The sequence below is a fragment of the Rattus norvegicus genome, chromosome 5 (assembly GCF_021556685.1).
Source record: "Rattus norvegicus strain SHRSP/BbbUtx chromosome 5, alternate assembly SHRSP_T2T, whole genome shotgun sequence".
In the NCBI taxonomy this organism is placed as follows: Eukaryota; Metazoa; Chordata; class Mammalia; order Rodentia; family Muridae; genus Rattus; species Rattus norvegicus.
In genome coordinates, this window is record NC_141538.1 from 136,068,954 (window position 1) to 136,089,228 (window position 20,275).

General features: G+C 42.2%; 1 protein-coding gene and 1 long non-coding RNA gene across 2 annotated transcripts in view; one reads left to right on the forward strand and one right to left on the reverse strand.

Annotated features, from left to right (window-relative positions):
* Positions 1-20,275, reverse strand: part of LOC148005993 (uncharacterized) — a 1,435,680-nt gene that overhangs the window by 588,202 nt on the left and 827,203 nt on the right. The gene's annotated exons all lie outside the window — the stretch shown is intronic.
* Positions 1,215-18,075, forward strand: Prdx1 (peroxiredoxin 1). Its single transcript, NM_057114.3, is given in 6 exon segments — positions 1,215-1,274; positions 4,314-4,430; positions 9,162-9,315; positions 9,732-9,854; positions 11,375-11,505; positions 17,756-18,075. Coding segments are annotated over 5 exon segments (600 nt in total). The 5' UTR covers positions 1,215-1,274; positions 4,314-4,324; the 3' UTR covers positions 17,842-18,075.

Consider the following 20,275-nt stretch of genomic DNA (forward strand, 5'->3'; position numbering starts at 1 on the left):
TGGAACTTGCTATGTAGACCAGGCTGGACTCAAAAACCACAGAGATTCTCCTGCTTCTGCCTTCCCAGTGCTGGCCATTGAGCCTGGCCCCTCTTTAACTCTCTTGACATTTTCTTTTTGGAGACAGGGTTTCTCTGTGTAGCCCTGGCTGTCCTGAAACGCACATTGTAGACCAGCCTGGCCTTGAACTCTGAGATCCACCTGCCTCTGCCTCTAGAGTGTTAAGAAGGTCTGTGCCATCACCGGCTGGCTTGGAGCAGAGGCTCTTAACTCAGGAAATTGACCACAGAGCCTGTCGTCCCCCCCCCCCCCCCCCCCAGCTGGGGACCGAACTCAGGGCCTTGCACATGCTAGGCAATCGATCTACCACTGAGCTAAATCCCCAACCCCCACAGAGCCTGTTTTTAAAACCACAATTCAGCTTAGTGAGAAGATCAGATTCAGAAAGATTTAAGAATAATGCAAGAAATGGACTCGAAACAGAAAAGCAGCATCCAGTAATTAGAGACCAATGTAGGTTTGCTCTGAGTGGTGAGGGTTACTGAGGACCAGACTAGAACAGGATCTTTTCTTGTTATTTTGTTCTTAGTGATTTATTCCTTTTCCTTTTATGTGCATTGGTGTTTTGCTTGCATGTATATGTGAGGGTGTTAGATCCTCTATAACTGGATCTATAGACAGTTGTGAGCTGCCATGTGGGTGCTGGAAATTAAGCCCAGGTCCTATAGTAGCGAAGCTGTACATAACAGCTGAGCCAGCTTTTCCAGCTCTAAAATGAGGCTGGGATGCAGCTGAGAAATATTTGGGTGCACATTCCCCTGAATGTGGTTTAATTTTAGATGTGACTTTCCATGAGCAGTAAGATGGACCCTTCCTCTAGTTTGGGTCTTGGGTGAACAGCACACAGGGGTCCTGGGAATAAAGAGAGGCACAGATTCCCCTTGCACCCCTGAGTAAAAGAGGAGATGACTCAAAGGGCAGTCGTTTTCCATCTCTGAGTACACCATCGATGAAACTGTGAAAGTGTGAGCATTTCCTGAGACGCCCCCCACTCAACTCTAGGCTGGTCCAGGGAAAGCGCTGAGTCATACCCCGCCGGACAGCCAGGGCGGGGCGGGGCTCAGCCAGTACCCCCTCCTCCTTACCCCCGGCCCGTGAGAGTCTCGCGAGAACTTTGTGGGCTATAAAAGCAGCTCCCCGGGCGCGCGCTTTCAGGCACGTCTTCCTGTGTTCTCACGGTTGGTTCTGTTTGTGAGACCTGTAGCTCGACTCTGGTGAGTGTGCAGATATCGTGGCTGTGAAACGCGGCTCGCGCCTGTCACGGGTTCCTTCTCCCTCAGGCTGCTCCGGGCTCCCCAGGGGTGGTCGCCGGCTGAAGGGGCCGGGCGAGGCCTGGTCCCGCGAGTGCTTGAGCATTACTCGCATTCTTCACGTGGCCCTTAGTTCCCGGGACCTGTTGGAACCCCGAGACTAACGTCGAGTTTCCTCCTTTCCGGGCACTCCGATAGAGGGCGTAGATAGCTTGGTGAGACGGGTGGTGCTGGAGCTTGCAGCACGCTCTGGGGCCTGTGTCAATGTTTTCTGAAGTGCTAGGGTGGGTGATGGCGTGAGTGGTAGGATGGTACCTCCTGCGAGGTTGGGGCGTGACCTCTGGCGTTCTAATCCGATTCCTCTGGGGAGGCTTCTCAGCGGCCGGAAGTCAATTTTCCGGGATTGGTTGATTATGAAAGTGCTGGGCCACTTTGCAAAGCAAGTTTGATTAAAGGATGATTTATCTTGCAGATTTTTTTTTTTGGTTCTTTTTTTCGGAGCTGGGGACCGAACCCAGGGCCTTGCGCTTCCTAGGCAAGCGCTCTACCACTGAGCTAAATCCCCAACCCCTTAAAGGATGATTTATGTTAGGGGCGCACCAGATCGGTAGTTGCTATGCTGCAGCATATCCCTGAAAAAAATATAGCTAAAAGTTTTTTTTTTAAAAGATTTATTTATTTATTATATATAAGTACACTGTAGCTGTCTTCAGATACACCAGAAGAGGGCATCAGAACTCTTTACAGATGGTTGTGAGCCACCATGTGGTTGCTGGGAATTGAACTCGTGACCTCTGGAAGAGCAGTCGGGTGCTCTTAACCACTGAGCCATCTCTCCAGCCCAGCTAAAAGTTTTTTAAAGTTTGCGATGAAAGATGCTTTTTTCTTGGTGTTTCTTTTGGTTATTGGTGTTATGAACCAAGAAATTTGGAACTTGGATTCCAACTTGCATTCAGACTGAGAGGTGTAAATTTCCTTTTAGATTGCGTTTTTTATTATGTGTTCTCCCCCCCCCCCCCGCAGTCCCTCCCAGCCCCTCCCAGCCCCTCCCCCCGGGCTAGTTACAGGTGGTTGTCAACCACCCTAAGCGGATGCAGGAAACTGAACCCGGGTTCCCCTCACTCCCCTCAAGGAGCAGTGTAGGCTCTTAATTGTTGAGCCATCACTGAAGCTACTATTGTACATTTTAACAGTTTATCGTAGTGTTGACCTGGGTAGATAGTGCAGAAATCAGTTTCTTAGCAATACGTTGACTTTTTTGTATTTTTCTAAGATAGAGTTTCATGTGACTAGGATTGTCCTGTTTTAACTAGCCTTGAACTCCTGGTTCTTTTTTTTTTTTTTTAAAGATTTATTGGGCTGGAGAGATGGCTCAGCCGTTAAAGGCTAGGCTCACAACCAAATATATAAGATTTATTTATTTTATGTATATGAGCACACCGTAGCTGTCCTCAGACACACCAGAAGAGGGCATTAGATCCTATTACAGATGGTTGTGAGCCACCATGTGGTTGCTGGGAATTGAACTCAGGACCTCTGGAAGACCAATTAGTGCTCTTAACCGCTGAGCCATCTCTCCAGGCGCCCCACCCCCAACTCCTGGTTCTTTTTTTTTTAAAGATTTATTCATTTATTATATATAAGTACACTGTAGTTGTCTTCAGACACACCAGAAGAGGGCATCAGATCTCTACAGATGGTTGTGAGCCACCATGTGGTTGCTGGGAATTGAACTCAGGACCTCTGGAAGAGCAGTCGGGTGCTTTTTTTTTTTTTTTTTTGTTCTTTTTTTCCGGAGCTGGGGACCGAACCCAGGGCCTTGCGCTTCCTAGGTAAGCGCTCTACCACTGAGCTAAATCCCCAGCCCCCAGTCGGGTGCTCTTAACCGCTGAGCCATCTCTCCAGCCCCCCCAACTCCTGGTTCTTAAGCTTCTACTTCCAAGCGTTGGCATTACACTTAATCACAAACCCTGCCTGTAAAGTAATAATCCCTTATGTACCTCTGCTCCAGGTTCTTGGCCCAAAGATCAGAAACTTAAGACTTTTTTTTTTTCCTAAGGGCGTGAGCCCTGTAGGAGTCAGTTTTCCATCTTTATGGGGATTCTGGAGATTGACCTAAGGGCATCAGATAGCAAATACTTTAACCTGCATAGCCTCCCTGGTACAGAAAGTTTTTTTTTTTGTTTTTTTTTTTTTTTGGTTCTTTTTTTTCGGAGCTGGGGACCGAACCCAGGGCCTTGCGCTTCCTAGGTAAGCGCTCTACCACTGAGCTAAATCCCCAGCCCCGAAAGTTTTTGAGACAAGTTTTCTTAGTCTTGCCTCAGTTCAGTATCCTGCCTCAGTGTCTAGAGTGCTTATGCTTTACTGTCCCTGATATAAACCTAAAGACAATTTTAAGGCAAGGTCTCACTTACTCTAGATTGGCCTCAAGCAAGTTATGTAGAGAAAACTTCTGCATAACACCCGCCTAAACTGAACGCCTAACTTTTTTTTTTTCTTTTTTTTTTGGGGGGGGGGAGCTGGGGATCGAACCCAGGGCCTTGCGCTTGCTAGGCAAGCGCTCTACCACTGAGCTAAATCCCCAACCCCACGCCTAACGTTTTGAAGCAATAAGTAAATGTCAGTGTCCAGGCATTGATTTGCTTGGATTCTTTTGTGTTGGTCTATTTCCTTTCTACTTCTGCCTAATGAATATGCAAAATAAAATGCTATTGGAAAGCCTGGTTTAGAAAGGGTGGGAGAATTGACCTATTTAGACACACAGGGGAGCTGTTAGCAAGTGAAAACAAAGGGTGATTTTCAGTCTGGTTTTTACCCAGAAGTTGGAGCTTTTGGGTTGTGGCCCTTATCTGTTAGTCTGTGCTTATTATTGTAATAGAAACCAATGTATTCAAGGTCACGGACCGTTCCCTGATTGAACTACAGTTAAGTTCCTAGGTAGGTGAAAGCTATTGCTTTTTTAGAAAAACGAGGGTTGTTCATGTTTTTTGTTGTCTTTTCCAGCTGATAGCAAGATGTCTTCAGGAAATGCAAAAATTGGGCATCCTGCTCCCAGCTTCAAAGCCACGGCTGTTATGCCGGATGGACAATTCAAAGATATCAGCCTAAGTGATTACAAAGGTAGGATTAATTACATTGGGCCAGAGGCCACTTCACATGTCTTTATGTTGAAGTGAAGTGATAGCTAGGGTAGATATCCTAGGTATGAGTCATTTCTAGAGAAAGTATGCTTTATTTTATCTTTTTTTTTTTTAAAGATTTTATTTATTGTATATGAGTACACTGTAGCTGCCTTCAGACACACCAGAATAGGGCATCAGATCTCATTACAGATGGTTGTGAGCCACCATGTGGTTGCTGGGATTTGAACTCAGGACCTCAGGAAGAGCAGTCGGTGCTCTTAACCACTGAGCCATCTCTCCAGCCCCTATCTTTTTTTTTTTTTAATTTTTTTTTTTCGGAGCTGGGGACCGAACCCAGGGCCTTGCGCTTCCTAGGTAAGCGCTCTACCACTGAGCTAAATCCCCAGCCCCTTTAATTTTTTTTATTATGTATACATCATACAGCTTTCTGTCTGCATGTGTGCCTGCAGGCCAGAAGATGACCCCAGATCTCATTATAGATGGTTGTGAGCCACCATGTGGTTTCTGGGAATTGAACTCAGGACCTTTGGAAGAGCAGTCAGTGCTCTTAACCGCTGAGCATCTCTCCAGCCCGCTTTATTTTATCTTAACATTTACCTGATTACCTTTTTAGTGGCATTTACTTATTAGGGAAAGTTCCGGTATTCTGAGGTACTGGGGATTGAATTCAGTGCCTCAACATATGCTAGCAACATTGTACCACTGAGCCCCATCCCCCATCCTCATCTCTTTATTTATTTATTTATTTATTTATTTATATATTTATTTTTAATTTGCTTTTGTTTTATATACATTGGTGTTCTGGTTGCATGTTGTCTATGTGAGAGTGTCAGATCTTAGAGTTACAGGCAGTTGTGACCTGCCAAGTGGGTGCTGGGAATGGAACCTAGGACCTCTAGAAATAAGAGCATTCAGTGCTCTTAAGGACTGAGCCATCTCTCCAGCCCTTTTCCTTACCTTCTTTATTTTTATAGTTAAATTTTTTTTTAACATGTGATCTCTTTGTAGTTCTGGCTGTCCTAAAGCGACTCACTTTGTAGATCAAACTGACCTTGAACTCACAGACATCCTCCTGCCTCTGCCTCCCTAGTGCTAAGATTAAAGGCCCGTGCCATCTTGCTCTCCTTTGTTTTGGTTCTTTCTTTCTCTCATCGTTTGTTTATTTGAACCCATCTCACTATCCTCTTAGCTCTCTTTAGACCTTAATATGAAAACCAGGGTTGTATCGAACTCCTAGAGATGGCTACAACCTACCTTTGCTTTTATTTAAGGTGTTTGCCATTATGCCTGGCCTTTCCCTTTTCTTTTAAGTTGGAAAACTTTTAAAACATTTTCTATTTTTATGTGTATGGGTGGGTGTTTTCTGAATGTGTTTCTGGGCATTATGTGCATGAGGAGGGCATTTGATACTGGGGACTCTAAAAGAGCAGCCATTGTGATTAACTGTGGAGCCAACTTTTCAGTCCCCTTCATCTTGTTTTTAAAAAACTACAAATCTTACAAATCAAGTCTTTGGAGCTCTGGCTTTGCTTCTGCTCACAGGGAAGACTTGACACTCTAATTATCTTTTGTTTTACCATAATTTCATACAGGTACTTGGCAGGTTCTGTTCTACCTTCTCTTTTTAAGAAACTTGCCTCGGGGTTGGGGATTTAGCTCAGTGGTAGAGCGCTTGCCTAGCAAGCGCAAGGCCCTGGGTTCGGTCCCCAGCTCCGAAAAAAAAGAAAAAGAAAAAAAAAAAAAGAAACTTGCCTCATAGCTAGGTGTAATGTGAGTGGTGCATCAGGTCGATTTCTGGGTTTTGGGTTAGCCAAAGCTGCATGGTGAGACTCTGTCTCAAAAAAAGAAAAGAAAAAGAAAAACCTACCATCATATCTGTCTTTTGTTTTGTTTTTTGAGGTGGAGATTCTTTCTCTATGTAATCTTGGCTTTCCTGGGACTTGGTCTGCTTGTGTGCATTGGTGTTGGAACTCCTGAAACTGTACTTACAGATGATTGTGGGTGTTTAGATCCTAACCAGAGTTCTTTGCAAGTGCAGCAACATACCTGTAACTGCTGAGGTATCTCTCTCACCTGCATTCATTCTTCCTTGCTTTGCGGTCTCAGGGTAGTTAGGTCTTTTGAGATCATTGAGACTATAAATTCCTTAGGTACAATCCTCAAACTCCAGTGTTAAATGTACCTTCCTGAATGGTATATGAGTTATTGGAGATAGCTTTTTTTAAAAAAGATTTATTTATTTAATGTATATGAATATACTGTTGTCTTCAGACACAGCAGAAGAGGGCATCAGATCCCATTACAGATGGTTGTGAGCCACCATGTGGTTGCTGGGAATTGAACTCAGGACATTTACAAGAGCAGTCAGAGCTCTTAACCGCTGAGCCATCTCTCCAGCCTCCCTGGAGATAGCTTTTGAGTAAAATATTCAGTTAGATTTCCTGACATTACACTTTGTTGTTGAGATAAGAACAGTATTGTGGGTGTATGGAGAAGATCTCTTACTGGCAAACAATTTAAATAATAGTATCTCTTGGGAGATGGAGGTGACCCTGGCACATGGTCTTGGGAGGGCTTGCTCTCTGCTCTGTAGGGCTTGGTCTGCTGAGGCTCCAAACAAAGTGCTTGTTAAGCAAAGTCATAGAGAGATTGCTTAGATGAGTCAAGGACTGCTTGTTTTGACTTCAGACATAGTTGCCACCTGAAAAGTGGGTATTTGGAAACGTTCCAGTAAGTAGCTTGGCCATTAGGTATGGTGAGAGGCTTTATGGCCTTGGAGATTTGCTTTTGTAATTTCAGTTACTAAAGTAAAATTGGAGCTAGAAGTCCTGTTACCTACCAGTGCTTTGGGTACTTTTGGTGCAACATTTTTCTTGTCATGTCCTGTTGGACTTGTTAGGAACACAATTGTTGGGGTTGGGGATTTAACTCAGTGGTAGAGCGCTTGCAAGGCCCTGGGTTCGGTCTCCAGCTCCGAAAAAAAGGAAAAAAAAAAAAAAGAAAAGAAAAGGAACACAATTGTTGTGATTCATGAGATTACTTAAATATTACCCATGAAGGGTGGAAACAATGTTCATTAGGTCAAAGTGCTTGCTGCACAAGCTTGAGGGACTTGAAATTTTTTTTTTTTTCTTTTCTTTTTTTCGGAGCTGGGGACCGAACCCAGGGCCTTGCGCTTGCTAGGCAAGCGCTCTACCACTGAGCTAAATCCCCAACCCCTTGAATTTTTTTAATCCATGGGACGTACATAAAAAATAGGATCAATTAGTTGGATTCTATAATACCACTATTCCTATTCAAGATAGGTGGAGACAACTAGTCTGACTGCAATATCACATTGTAACAGCAGAAACAAGAAACCCTGCTTATGACAAGATGGAAGGGGAGAAAATTACTCAGGAGATCACTTAACTATTCTTGTATCATTGTATAAAGGCTCTGACTTGACTTTCTGTCTTTGTTTGCTTTTTTTTAAATTTAGTTATTTTATGTGGGTATTTTGTCTGCATATGTGTTTGTATCACCCATGCATATATGTCTAGCACTGGAAGAGGCCAGTGGGGCCCCCTGGGGTTGAAGTTAAAGGCACTTATGAACCATCTTGTGGATGCTAGAAATTAAATTCGAGGCTTCTAGAAGAGCAGCCAGATCTTTTTTTTTTTTTTTTTTTTTGGTTCTTTTTTTTTCGGAGCTGGGGACCGAACCCAGGGCCTTGTGCTTCCTAGGTAAGCACTCTACCACTGAGCTAAATCCCCAGCCCCGAGCAGCCAGATCTTAACTGCTGGATGATCTCAAGCTCCTGAGTCTCCTGTACCCCACCTCCCAAGTCCTGGGATTGTGATGTTGAATTTCTACCCCCAACTTTTTTGTTTTGTTTTTTGAGACAGGGTTTCTCTGTGGCTTTGTTGCTCTGTAGGCCAGGGTAACCTTGCACTCACAGAGACTCATCTGCCAGGCATATGCCACCACCACTCAGCAGTTTTGTTTTTGAGATGGGGTCTCCTTGGAACTTACTAAATAGCTTAGGCTGGTCTTGAACTTGTGACTTTCCTGCTTCTGTCTCCTGGATGCTGGACTTTATAAGCTGAATTACAGGCAGTGTTTGCTACCCACATCAGGCTTTTATGTGTGTGTGTTTAGAAACTTTCATCTTGGAGCTCACTATGTAACTCAGACTGGCCTCTAACTCTTCAGTCTTCTTGCCACTCTTATCTCACCCTGACTTGCCTCTGAGTGTACCACCACATTTGATGTTCTAGGTATTTGTTACTAGATGAATTGCATCCATGCCTCCTTTTTTTTTTAATCATTGAAAGAACTTGGTGTGCATGATAATCTCAGAAAACCAAAATTAGACTGAATAATGTTATTTCTTAGTTAGCAACCAAAGATTATAATTCAGGCTTTCTTGGTATAAAGGTTATAAAGGTAGCTGCTAAGAGCCATCTAAGTATGCTAACATTGATTGCTCTGTTGGTCATTAATTTAAAAAGCCAATATCTTTGCAAAGGAATCTTCTGGAAATTGTTTGTTTTCGTTGAGACAGGGTTTCTAAACCTGACTGGTCTGTTTCTTACTCTGTAGTTCAGATTGGCTTTAACTTACAGCAACCGTCCTGAATGATGGAATTTTAGGCATGTATCAGCCTTCCTACATCAGAAACTCCACTTCAAAGCTAACTTCTTGATTGCTTTTTTTTTCTCCTCAGGAAAATATGTTGTATTCTTTTTTTACCCTCTTGACTTTACTTTTGTGTGTCCCACGGAGATCATTGCTTTCAGTGATAGAGCAGAAGAATTTAAGAAACTCAACTGCCAAGTGATTGGAGCTTCTGTGGATTCTCACTTCTGTCATCTGGCATGGTAAAGTTTTTGGTCCATTTTGTATGTGGAGTTTTTTGTTTTTTAGTCAGGGTGATATTTAATTCAAGCTGGCTTTCAGCTTCTAGTACTCATGCCTTATGAGTAGGTGGGATTGCAGGTGTATACCACAACACCTGGCAGTATGTTGGGGATTTCTTGAGCAAATTTAGGTTTGACAGACCTAAGTATTGGTTTCTGGGCTCCCACTGCCTCTTACTACCTAGCAGAAGTAAAGTACCTTGAGTTGCTAATATCTTACATACACTGGTGAACACTCTTGAGTGTTCTTAGCCATTTACTTTACTATTGGAAAAAGTTGAAGTTTTAGATAAAGTTATTCGATAAAGGTGAGGATAGGTCTGTCTTTCTTCATAAAGATTTGAATGGTTGTATTTTAAGAATCTCCTTTGCTTTAGGATTAACACACCCAAGAAACAAGGAGGATTGGGACCCATGAACATTCCCTTGGTATCAGATCCCAAGCGCACCATTGCTCAGGATTATGGAGTCTTAAAAGCTGATGAAGGTATCTCTTTCAGGTATGTGCTTAAGGGTGGGAGGTGGAAGTTACTGTGAGAACAGTCTTGTTAGTGAAAGCCATTTATTAGGAAAAGCCAGAGCATAGCTGAGGAACACTCTTACTTCATGTCTTGTCTTTTTTTTTGGGGGGGGGGTGTTAAAGATTTATTCTATGTAAGTATACTGTACTGTCTTCAGACACTAGAAGCATATCCCATTACAGATGGTTGTGAGCCACCATGTGGTTGCTGGGAATTGAACTCAGGACCTCTGGAAGATGAGTCAGTGCTCTTAATCACCGAGCCATCTCTCCACAGTCTGTACCTGGAGTGTTCTGTTCCTCAGACACTGTCCACTATTTTTAGAGATAGTGTCTCATTGAGTAGGGACCTGCCAGGTAGTTTGGACTGGCTGGTAAGCGAATCCCTGTGGTTTACATGTTCCTACCTCCTCTGTGTTGGGATTGCAGCCTTAATTTTAAATATATTTATTACTTGAATGTTTGCATGTATGTGTATATATGCACATTGGATCCCCTGGAACCAGAGAATGGTTGTGAACCACAATTTACTGACCATCAATCTCAGGTCTTCTGGAAGGGCAGCCAATGTTCTTAACGTTTGAGCCATTTCTCTAACCTCTTGATTTTTTTTCTTAAACTATTACTATTATTTTGTTTGTTTTAAAGATGAGATTACTTTTCATGTCTTCTGGGGCTCAAATTCAGGTGCTCAAACTTACAAGAGCAGCACTTTACTAAGTCATCTCTTTTTTTTTTTTTTTTTTTTGGTTCTTTTTTTCGGAGCTGGGAACCGAACCCAGGGCCTTGCGCTTCCTAGGCAAGCGCTCTACCACTGAGCTAAATCCCCAACCCCTTACTAAGTCATCTCTTGTCAGCCTCTTTGTTTTTAATTTTTGAGACAGTCTTGTTATATCATAGCCCAAGTTGGCCTTGAACTTCAGGTTGACCTCATACTACTGATCCTCCTCTTAACCTCTCAAATACTGGAATTTATATGCATGTGCCACCATGCCTCGACTCCAACCTATTTTATTTTGGAAATGGTGTCAGATAGCTGAGGATAATCTTGAAATCCTGATTAAGATTTTGAAGATTTATTCACTTATTTTATATAAATACACTGTAGCTGTCTTCAGATGCACCAGAAGAGGGCATCGGATCTCTTTACAGATGGTTGTGAGCCACCATGTGGTTGCTGAGAATTGAACTCAGGACCTCTGGAAGAGTGGTCGGGTGCTCTTAACCACTGAGCCATCTCTCCAGCCTCTGTCTGCACTTTTGTTAGTGTACTATTTCTGTTTTATTTGGTACTGGGGGTCAAACCCAGGTTTTTCTGCATGCTAGGCAAGCACTCTGCAAAGTGAGCTCTATCTCTTTCTCACTGAAATATTTAATGTAGTGGTCTCACTAATGGTAGGCTTGTATAAGTCTTAGAGCTTATTTCCTTTGGGATTTTAACAATGATATTTGACTTGTAATGAATGCCTTTTTCTCAATCCTTCAATTTCTTTCACCCAGGGGCCTCTTTATTATTGATGATAAAGGTATCCTTCGCCAGATAACAATAAATGATCTTCCTGTTGGCCGCTCTGTGGATGAGATTCTGAGACTAGTCCAGGCCTTCCAGTTCACTGACAAACATGGTGAAGGTAAGTCATCTGTCTGCTAATGAGATAGTTTGTGGTAGGGTACAAAGGCTATTATATAAAAGGGTGATTGTGTCTGCAAGGCTGAGGGTGGGTAATAGACAAGCCCCGAGAAAAAAAAACAAAGGCATTTTGTTCAAGCATCATACTCTCAGCTTCTGTTCTGATTTGGAATCACCGATTGCTGCAGATTTGAGGAGGATCTCACTATAGAGGATAAAACAAACTGGATGTAGGTGTTTGATCCCAGTACGCAGTAGGCAGAGGCAAACTTTTTTTTTTTTTTTTTGTTTTTTGTTTTTTTTTTTTTCGGAGTTGGGGACCGAACCCAGGGCCTTGCGCTTCCTAGGCAAGCGCTTTAACACTGAGCTAAATCCCCAACCCCAAGGCAAACTCTTAAGTTTGATGCCAACCTATTCCGGAAGAGCCAAAAGCTACATACTAGACCCTGTTTCAAAGGGGGGGGGGGGACGGGTATCTCTCTGTCTCTCTCTCGCTCTCTTTTTTTTTTTTTTTTTTTTTTTTTAGAAAATATAAGTATGTATAAATAAACAAGGAACTAGGAAGGTAGTTTAGTGGTAAATGAGTTTGCTCCTTGCAGAGGACTTGGATTTGATCCCTAACACATACATACATAGTGGATCACAACAGTCTAACTCCATTTCTAGGGCTCCAGTGCCTCTTCTGACCTTCGGTGGCTCAGGGTTTACAGGCGGTACATATGCATTCATGAAGGCAAAAAAACTCATGCATAAAGTCTTCTTAAATTCATGGTTGCTAGAGATGTAACTTGGTGGTAGCTTCTCTAACCTATGAGTCCCTGAGGCTCATGTCTAGTATTCATGCTACCAAGAATTGGTGTTTTGGTACTGGGTACATAGCTTGGTATAATCCTAGCACTTTTGGGAAGAGGTCTAAGGTCAAACTCATTCTAGGCTACAGTTCTAGGACTACATGTTCAGAAATGTAAGGTGTGTAGAAACTTGTTATAGGATCAAAGGTAAGATTTTGCCATGTAAAAGTCTGTTCTAAGAGGCAAGAGTTGTGCACATTCAAGGCCAACATGGACTAAAGAGATCTGTGGTTTTTAAGGGGTTATGGGAGCCTTGCCAGCAAGCTGGCAACATGCCACACCTTTTATACTCTTCATTTTGTCTTTAGGAGGCTGTCTTAGTGAATAGACACCATGACCAAGGCAACTCTTACAAGGACAACATTTAATTGGGGCTGGCTTACCAGGTTCAGAGGTTCAGTCCATTATCATCAAGGCAGGAGCATGATAGCATCTTGTAGGCATCGTGCAGGAGAAGCTAAGAAAGAGTTCTACATCTTCATCTGAAGGCTAGCAGAATACTGACCTCCAGGCAGCTAGGATAAGGGTTTTAAAGCCCATGCCCACAGTGGCACAGGTATCCTAACAAGACCACACCTCCAAATAGTGCCATTCCCCCGAGCCAAGCATATTCATTATTTTTTGCTTTATACTTTTTCCCAAGTGTGTGAAAGATTGAGAAACTGCTCTTTACTTACCAGAGGAATTGAAGACAATTAAAATGGAACGACATTTGTAGATTGCTGTGGGTTCTTTTTTGTCTTCCCCTTGTGGTTCAGCAGTTAGTGCTGAGGAGCACTTAGGTATAGTGGGTTGCGCCTACAGCCTCTGTCCTTAGAAGGAAATCTGCTTGCTGCAAATTGGAGTCCAGCATGTGTTACATGAAATGAGTTCTTGTTTCAAGATAATACATACTGGCCCCTAAAAACCAAACTAAATCACATGTACACAACAAAAAGTCTGGGGTTAGAGGTTGCTGCTCTTGGGATTCTGAAAGGCTATGTGTTTTGGACTTTCAAGCCATTTGGATGAGGGTTGGGATAGAGGTTCAGGCTGCTCTCAAGTGTCTGTAGCCAAGGTTGAACTTGAAAATCTTCCTCCTGTATCCCTTTCCTAGGTGCTGGGATTGTAAACTGGCATATCATGTTTTACTTTTAGTCTTTTGTTAAGAATGAAAAAAATACCAGCAAATCATTTTTAAGTGCTTTATGTTCATATTTCCAAGTTTTTTTTAAGTATTTTATTTATTTAGTATATATATGAGTACATTGTAGCTGTCTTCAGATACACCAGAATCCGTTATAGATGGTTGTGAGCCACCATGTGGTTGCTGGGAACTGAACTCAAGACCTCTGGAAGAGCAGTCAGTCCTCTTAACTGCTGAGCCATCTCTCCAGTCTGTATTTCCAAGTTTTATTCTGGTGAAATAATTTAGCATTTTAAGTATTTATATGTGTATTCATCTCCTCTGTTTCTAGAACTTTTCATCTCTTTAAATAACCACTGGATGTGGTGGATCTTTGTGTATTTGAGCCCAGCCTGGTCTGCAGAGTGAGTTTTCAGGATAGCCAGAGCTTTGTAGAAAAACCCTGTCTAGAAACATTTCCTCCCCCACAAAAAGGGTTACTGGGGGTTGGGGATTTTAGCTCAGTGGTAGAGGGCTGCAAGGCCCTGGGTTCAGTCCTCAGCTCTGAAAAAAAGGGGTTACTGTATGCCAAGTCTGTAGGTACTTACGGAGGCCAGAAGAGTGTGTTGGATCCCTGGAGTCAACAAACTTTGGTCCTCTGGAAGAACAGGAAGCACTCTTAATCACTCTCTAACCCCTAGTATAGTCTTTTGTACTGAATGCTGCACCTTTTGCCAGATCTTTAACTTTTTAATAAATTTTGTGGCTGGCTGGGTGGGCTTGTCTATTAATTAGTGTATACGTCAGGACAACTTATGGTAGTTAATTTTGTCTTTCCACCTTGTGGGTCCCAGGGATCAAACTTAGGTTGTTGGGCTTGGTGGCTTAATCACTGAACCGTTTTGCTGTCTTCAGATCTTCAGAGTATATTCTCTAGCAGTATAATTGCTGGGTTGTATGTTAATTCCATGTTAGCTTCTTCGAGAACGAAGGTCTTTAGCTGTTGGTGTACTTTTTTATACTCAATCCAGTTAAATAACCAAGGGTTTTAGTTTCTCTGTGTCCCTGCCACTTTGTTACTAGGATAACTTTCTCAAATCACTTAGAGAGTGATTTGATTTTGCAATTCTCTGAAGAGTGTAGTAATCATATTTTGTTTATTAGAGAAATGTATTCAAGTGCTTGTTCATTAAAAAAGAGGGAGATTTATTCAGTGTGACTATATTGGAAAGAGGAATCTAGTGATACCCCACCCCTGTCCAATCCTGTGTGAGATGAAAGTTTAATTAGGAAGATTAAGGATATGCACATAAGGCAGTTCCTTTCAATGTGTGGTCTCACCTACAATTGACTGAGCTTCAATTTCATCTTGCAAGTTGGTCTGTCCAGTTTCTAGAACTGTGTGAGATCTCATTCCAAAAACAAATTTCCCCTTTCAGTAGTGATTTTCTTAATTTCAACAAGAGTTTGCCAGGAACTTGTTACTACTTTGAGGTCCAATTTGGTAATGAGATTGCTTTTTATTTACCTAGTTAGATATATGGTCTGTGGTGTTTTCATCTTTTTTGTTTTTTGAGACAGGTTGTTTTTACATAGCTATAGATGGCTGTCCTAGAACTCAGAGGTTCCTGCCTCTGCTCTGAATGCTAGAATTAAAGGCTAATGGCATTAAGTGCCCTGTTCTATGATGTTTCTTTTCTTTTTCCTAACTCTGAGTCCTTATGCTTTAGCCTTACGAGTATTGAGGATAATGGGCTATTCAATGAAGCTCCTAGCTCATTGAGTCATTGCTGAGTGACTTTTCCTATGTAAGGTGATATCAAGTTAGAACATTTTTCTTTTCTTTTTTTTTTTTTTTTTTTTTTTTTTGGAGCTGGGGACCGAACCCAGGGCCTTGCACTTCCTAGGTAAGCGCTCTACCACTGAGCCAAATCCCCAGCCCTCTTTTTTTTTTTTTTTTTAAAGATTTATTTATTATATACAAGTACACTGTAGCTGTCTTCAGACACACCAGAAGAGGGCCTCAGATCACATTACAGATGGTTGTGAGCAACCATGTGGTTTCTGGGTTTGAACTCAGGACCTCTCTCTTGGAAGAGAAGTCTGTGCTCTTAACCACCGAGCAATCTCTCTGGCTCCAACATTTTTCTTATATGTAGAATTCCAGCTGTTCTAGTGAGAGGCCAAACCTCCATCTTGGGACCAGCCTCCATCTTTTTTTTTTTTTTTTTTTTTTTTTCTCGGAGCTGGGGACCGAACCCCAGGGCCTTGCGATTGCTAGGCAAGCGCTCTACCACTGAGCTAAATCCCCAGCCCCCAGCCTCCATCTTAAAAGAAAAAAATAAGCCTGAAAACCTGACATGCAGCTGAACTCAAGCTGCGCCCACATACCAGGAAGGACCCCATGGCTTGTCCTTGGCCAGAGTTAGCTCCCTATCCACTTCCTAGCAACAGTTAATAAAAGATTAGTCTGATGATTTCAGGTGTACTTTCAGACTCTTTGTGATTGTGCACAGTTTTACTTCAGAGCACACACACCTGTCTGCTTGCCTAGTCTGGATGAGAGTTCAGGGATGTATGACCAAATGGTCCTGTGAGTCTTTGCTGAGTAAGCCCAACTCGAGTTTGTAATAAAGAACCCCTAATTGCATTTGGAGTTAGCTGGTGGTTGAGTTTTTGGGCTTTTACTCTTGAATGAGTACAACAGTATCACCTTCTGTTTTGTTTAAGTTCTGTTTTTGTTTGAGACTAGGTCCTGCTGCATTTTTTCCTTTCATTGGATATCACCCTTCCTTCCCCCTTTTAAAAAAATTATTAGTAGTATTTGAAGCATACAAATTATACAGATGGGGTGGAGAGATATGGCTCAGAGGTTAAGAGCCAGTATCTGCTTTTCCAGAGGTCCTGAGTTCAATTCCTAGCAACCACTTGGTGGCTTACAACCATCTATAATGATATCTGGTGCCCTCTTCTGTCCTGTAGGCATACATGCAGGTGGAATGCTGTATACATAATAAAATCTTTTAAAAATTGTATAGAACTTGTATAAAATTGTATAAATACCCATCTACAAATCTTAGTGCCTTGTCATGTATATTTCAGAATTTTTTTTTTTGTTTAGATTTTTAGATGCAAATAAATGAGCTATAATAAATAGTTTGTTAGGGTTGTTGTAGAATGTTTAATCACACTGAGAACTCCAGATTGTATTGTTTACTGAACACACACCTTTAATCCCAGACAATGAAGGTAAAGTTAGTTTGTAATTTGTAGAAGGAAGCGCCCATATTTGAAAGTGATGTCTGATTGAGTGGCAAAGTGACAAATCAGAGAAAGATTTGACAGAATAGGATAAGCCTGATTCTCCATGATAAGAGAAAGGAAAGGGAAGCTACTTCAGGGACAGTGCAGGGAGAGGAGGAGGCAGTTTTACAGAGAGAACAAGAGAATGAGAAGGAGGCAAAAGATTAGAACAGAGTGCCAAAGTTAGTATGAGACCAAGCAGAGCAATTCAAGAGAGTCAGAGAGAGAAACAAGATTGAATCAGTCAGCCTAGAGAGGAATAGCCAGCTAGAGATTAGAAATAAAGGGTGAGTTTATTCATCAGAAAGTCTCGGACTGAAAACATTTTAGTCTTAGATAAGATTGTACAAAGGCTCGAAGTTTCTGGGACTAGACCTAGGTTCGCAAAGAGGCAGCAAAGCAAGCCTTTGAGATGTCATTTGGTTCAGGAGAATAAAAAGTAACGATTACCAAAACCCTGAGCGACAGATTGCAAAGTTGATTTGATTCAAAACTCAGTTGTTTTGTTTTTTGGTTTTTTTTTACTCCCAAGGATCAGATTTTTAAATAAAGGTTTATTATTTTTATAATTATGCACGGAGAAGAAGGTATTAAGTGCCAGGCAGTTGTGCACCATCAGATGTGGGGTACCTTCCAGCTGCTTTGGGGTTTTATTGGTATTTGGGGCAAAGTCTTATTACCATCCAGGCTTGCCTTGAAGTTGGCCAAGACGGGTCTCACTTGGTTTGGAATTCACTGTATAGCAGGGCTGGCCTTGAACTTATTTCCAGAGATATGCCGAACTCTGCTTTCTGAATGCTGGAATAAAGGTATGTGCCACAAAAAATGTATAGCCTAGGCTGGCTTCAAACTCATAACCTTCTTGCCTCCATATCTTTACCATATCCTGCCAGCATGTGCCACAGCAGCCAGACAAGCTTTTGTTCAAGGATGCAGGGGAGGGAAATATACACTTGAGCAGGTTACTGATTAATAATACCTTTCTCTTGCAGTGTGCCCAGCTGGCTGGAAACCTGGCAGTGATACCATCAAGCCTGATGTCAATAAGAGTAAAGAGTATTTCTCTAAGCAGAAGTGAGCACTGGACCAGTTTTCTGGCAGACAGCTTTGAGCAGCCAGAAGAAATTTGTACTCTACACATGACGTGGTGTGATTCCAGATAAGCCTTTCCTACAAGGGCTAGGGGTGGTTAGCCTTTCTTCCACTATTGGTAAGGGGCAGACCATCTTATATCAGTCACAGAAACCAACCTGTTAATTCTCTCTCTCTCTTTTTTTTTTTTTAAGTATCTATTAAACGTGAATTCTGTGAACTTGGTGGTTCGTTCTTTAAAGGCAACATTGCAGTTGTAAAGAGGAACTTATTTTTTCTCATGAGTAGGGGAAAATGTGTGTGTGTGTGTGTGTGTGTGTGTGTGTGTGTGTGTGTTTACCTGTTTTGGTTTGTTTTTTTTTTTTTTTTTTTTTTTTTTAAGATTTACTTATTTTATGTATGTGAGTAGTACACTGTCGCTGTCTTCAGACACACCAGAATAGGGCATCGGATCCGATTACAGATGGCTGTGAGCCACCATGTGGTTGCTGGGAATTGAACTCAGGACCTCTGGAAGAGCAGTCAGTGCTCTTAACCACTGAGCCATCTCTCCAGCCCTACCTGTTTGTTTGTTTGTTTGTTTTTGTTTGTTTGTTTTTGTTTTTGTTTTTGGTTCTTTTTTTCGGAGCTGGGGACCGAACCCAGGGCCTTGCGCTTCCTAGGTAAGCGCTCTACCACTAAGCTAAATCCCCAGCCTCCTGTTTGTTTTTTAAATGTTTTCCCATGGGGCTTTAGAGATGGCCTAGCAGTTTAGAGCACTGATTCCTCTTCCTAGAGGTCCTGAGTTCAATTCCCAGCAACCACATGGTGGCTCACAACCATCTGTAATGGGATCTGATGCCCTCTTCTGGTGTGCACAAAGACAGCAACAGTGAACTCACATAAAATAAATAAATCTTAAAAAAAAAAAAAGTTTTCCCAGCATATGTACCATTTACCTGACTGTTGGATGCCTTGGAATTTATGTCATGGATTCCTGTGACTCACCATGTGGGTGCTAGGATTTGAACCTTGGTCTTCTACAAGAGCAGCAGTGTCCCTAACCTTTGAGTCATGGCTCCAGTCTCTTACTTTTGAGATGGTGTCTCTCACTGATCTGGAACCTGATGTGTAGGTGAGGCTAGTAAGCTCTCAGGATCTGCTTTTCCAGTGTTAGTTTTATAAGCATACTTGGCTTTTTGTTTTAAGGGAGGGTTTTCTCTGTGTAACAGCCCTGGCTGTCATGGAACTCTAGATCAGGCTGGCCTCTAACTTGGAGATCTACCTGCCTATTTAATCCTTCTGGGATTAAAGATGTGTGCCACCACTGCCAGCTTTTGCCTGGCTTTTTTGAGGGGAGTTCATGGACCAAATTCTTCCTCACAAGAGCTTTACAATTGAACTATCTCCATAGCCCCTGCTTTTCTTTAAAAGTTAGGTTTAAGAGGTGCCTCAGGGCTGGAGACAAAGCTTTTGGTAGAGCGCTTGCCTGGTCTTCTGCTTTGCTGCTTGTTGCTGTGTTACCTTGTGACTAAAATAGACTTGGAAGAAAGTTTACCTGACTTATACTTCCTGGTCACAATCATCACTGAGGTAAAGTCAGGATAGGACTTGTATTAGGAACTGAAGCAGAAACCATAGAAAGGGGCTTGTGCTCTGGCATCTGCCCAGCCAGCCAGGTCAGTTCCTGACCAGCCAGTGCCTAGAAATGGTAGGTACTATGTGCACTGGACTGGGTCCTTCTAAATCAATTAGCAACCAAACAGTAAATGTTCCATAGACCAGTCTATTCTAGGCAATTTTTCAGTTGATGTTTCCTTTTCTAAGTGAATGAATATCGTGTTCATGTGAGATTGACAGAAGTTAACCATTATGTTTAATGTGCATAAAGCCTTGTTATAACCCCAATGCCCCACAAACAAGGTATGATAAATATACACATCTGTAATCTCAGTACTATATAACTGAATGAAGGCAAAAGGATTCTGGGTTCACCTGTGAGAGGCATGGAGCCCTGTTTTTAAAGAAACAAAAAGATTCCTTAGAATCAACTGAAGGTACGCATACCCACACAGAACAATTTTTATTTTACATTTTAAGTGGCCCTTTTAGCCATTGTGCTGCAGTTCATTTTTGCTGGGTTGCAAGCAAGTCTGAGTAAGAATTACTTGGGGCTGTTTATAGTGTGGGAGGGTTGCACGAAAACAGAATTTTTGCTTCTTAGTATACATGCCCAGTGTCTGTCTGCTCTACAAAATATAGAACTAGGCCTGTAAGAAGTACATTGGGTACCTTAGAGTTTTATTGTTAAGAGACACCATGACCATGGCAACTTTAAAGAAGGAATATATTTAATTGGGGCTGACTTACAGTCAGATGTTTTGTCCATTATAGTGAGAAACATGGCAGAGTGCAGGAAGACAAGCTGGCCAAGGAGCTGT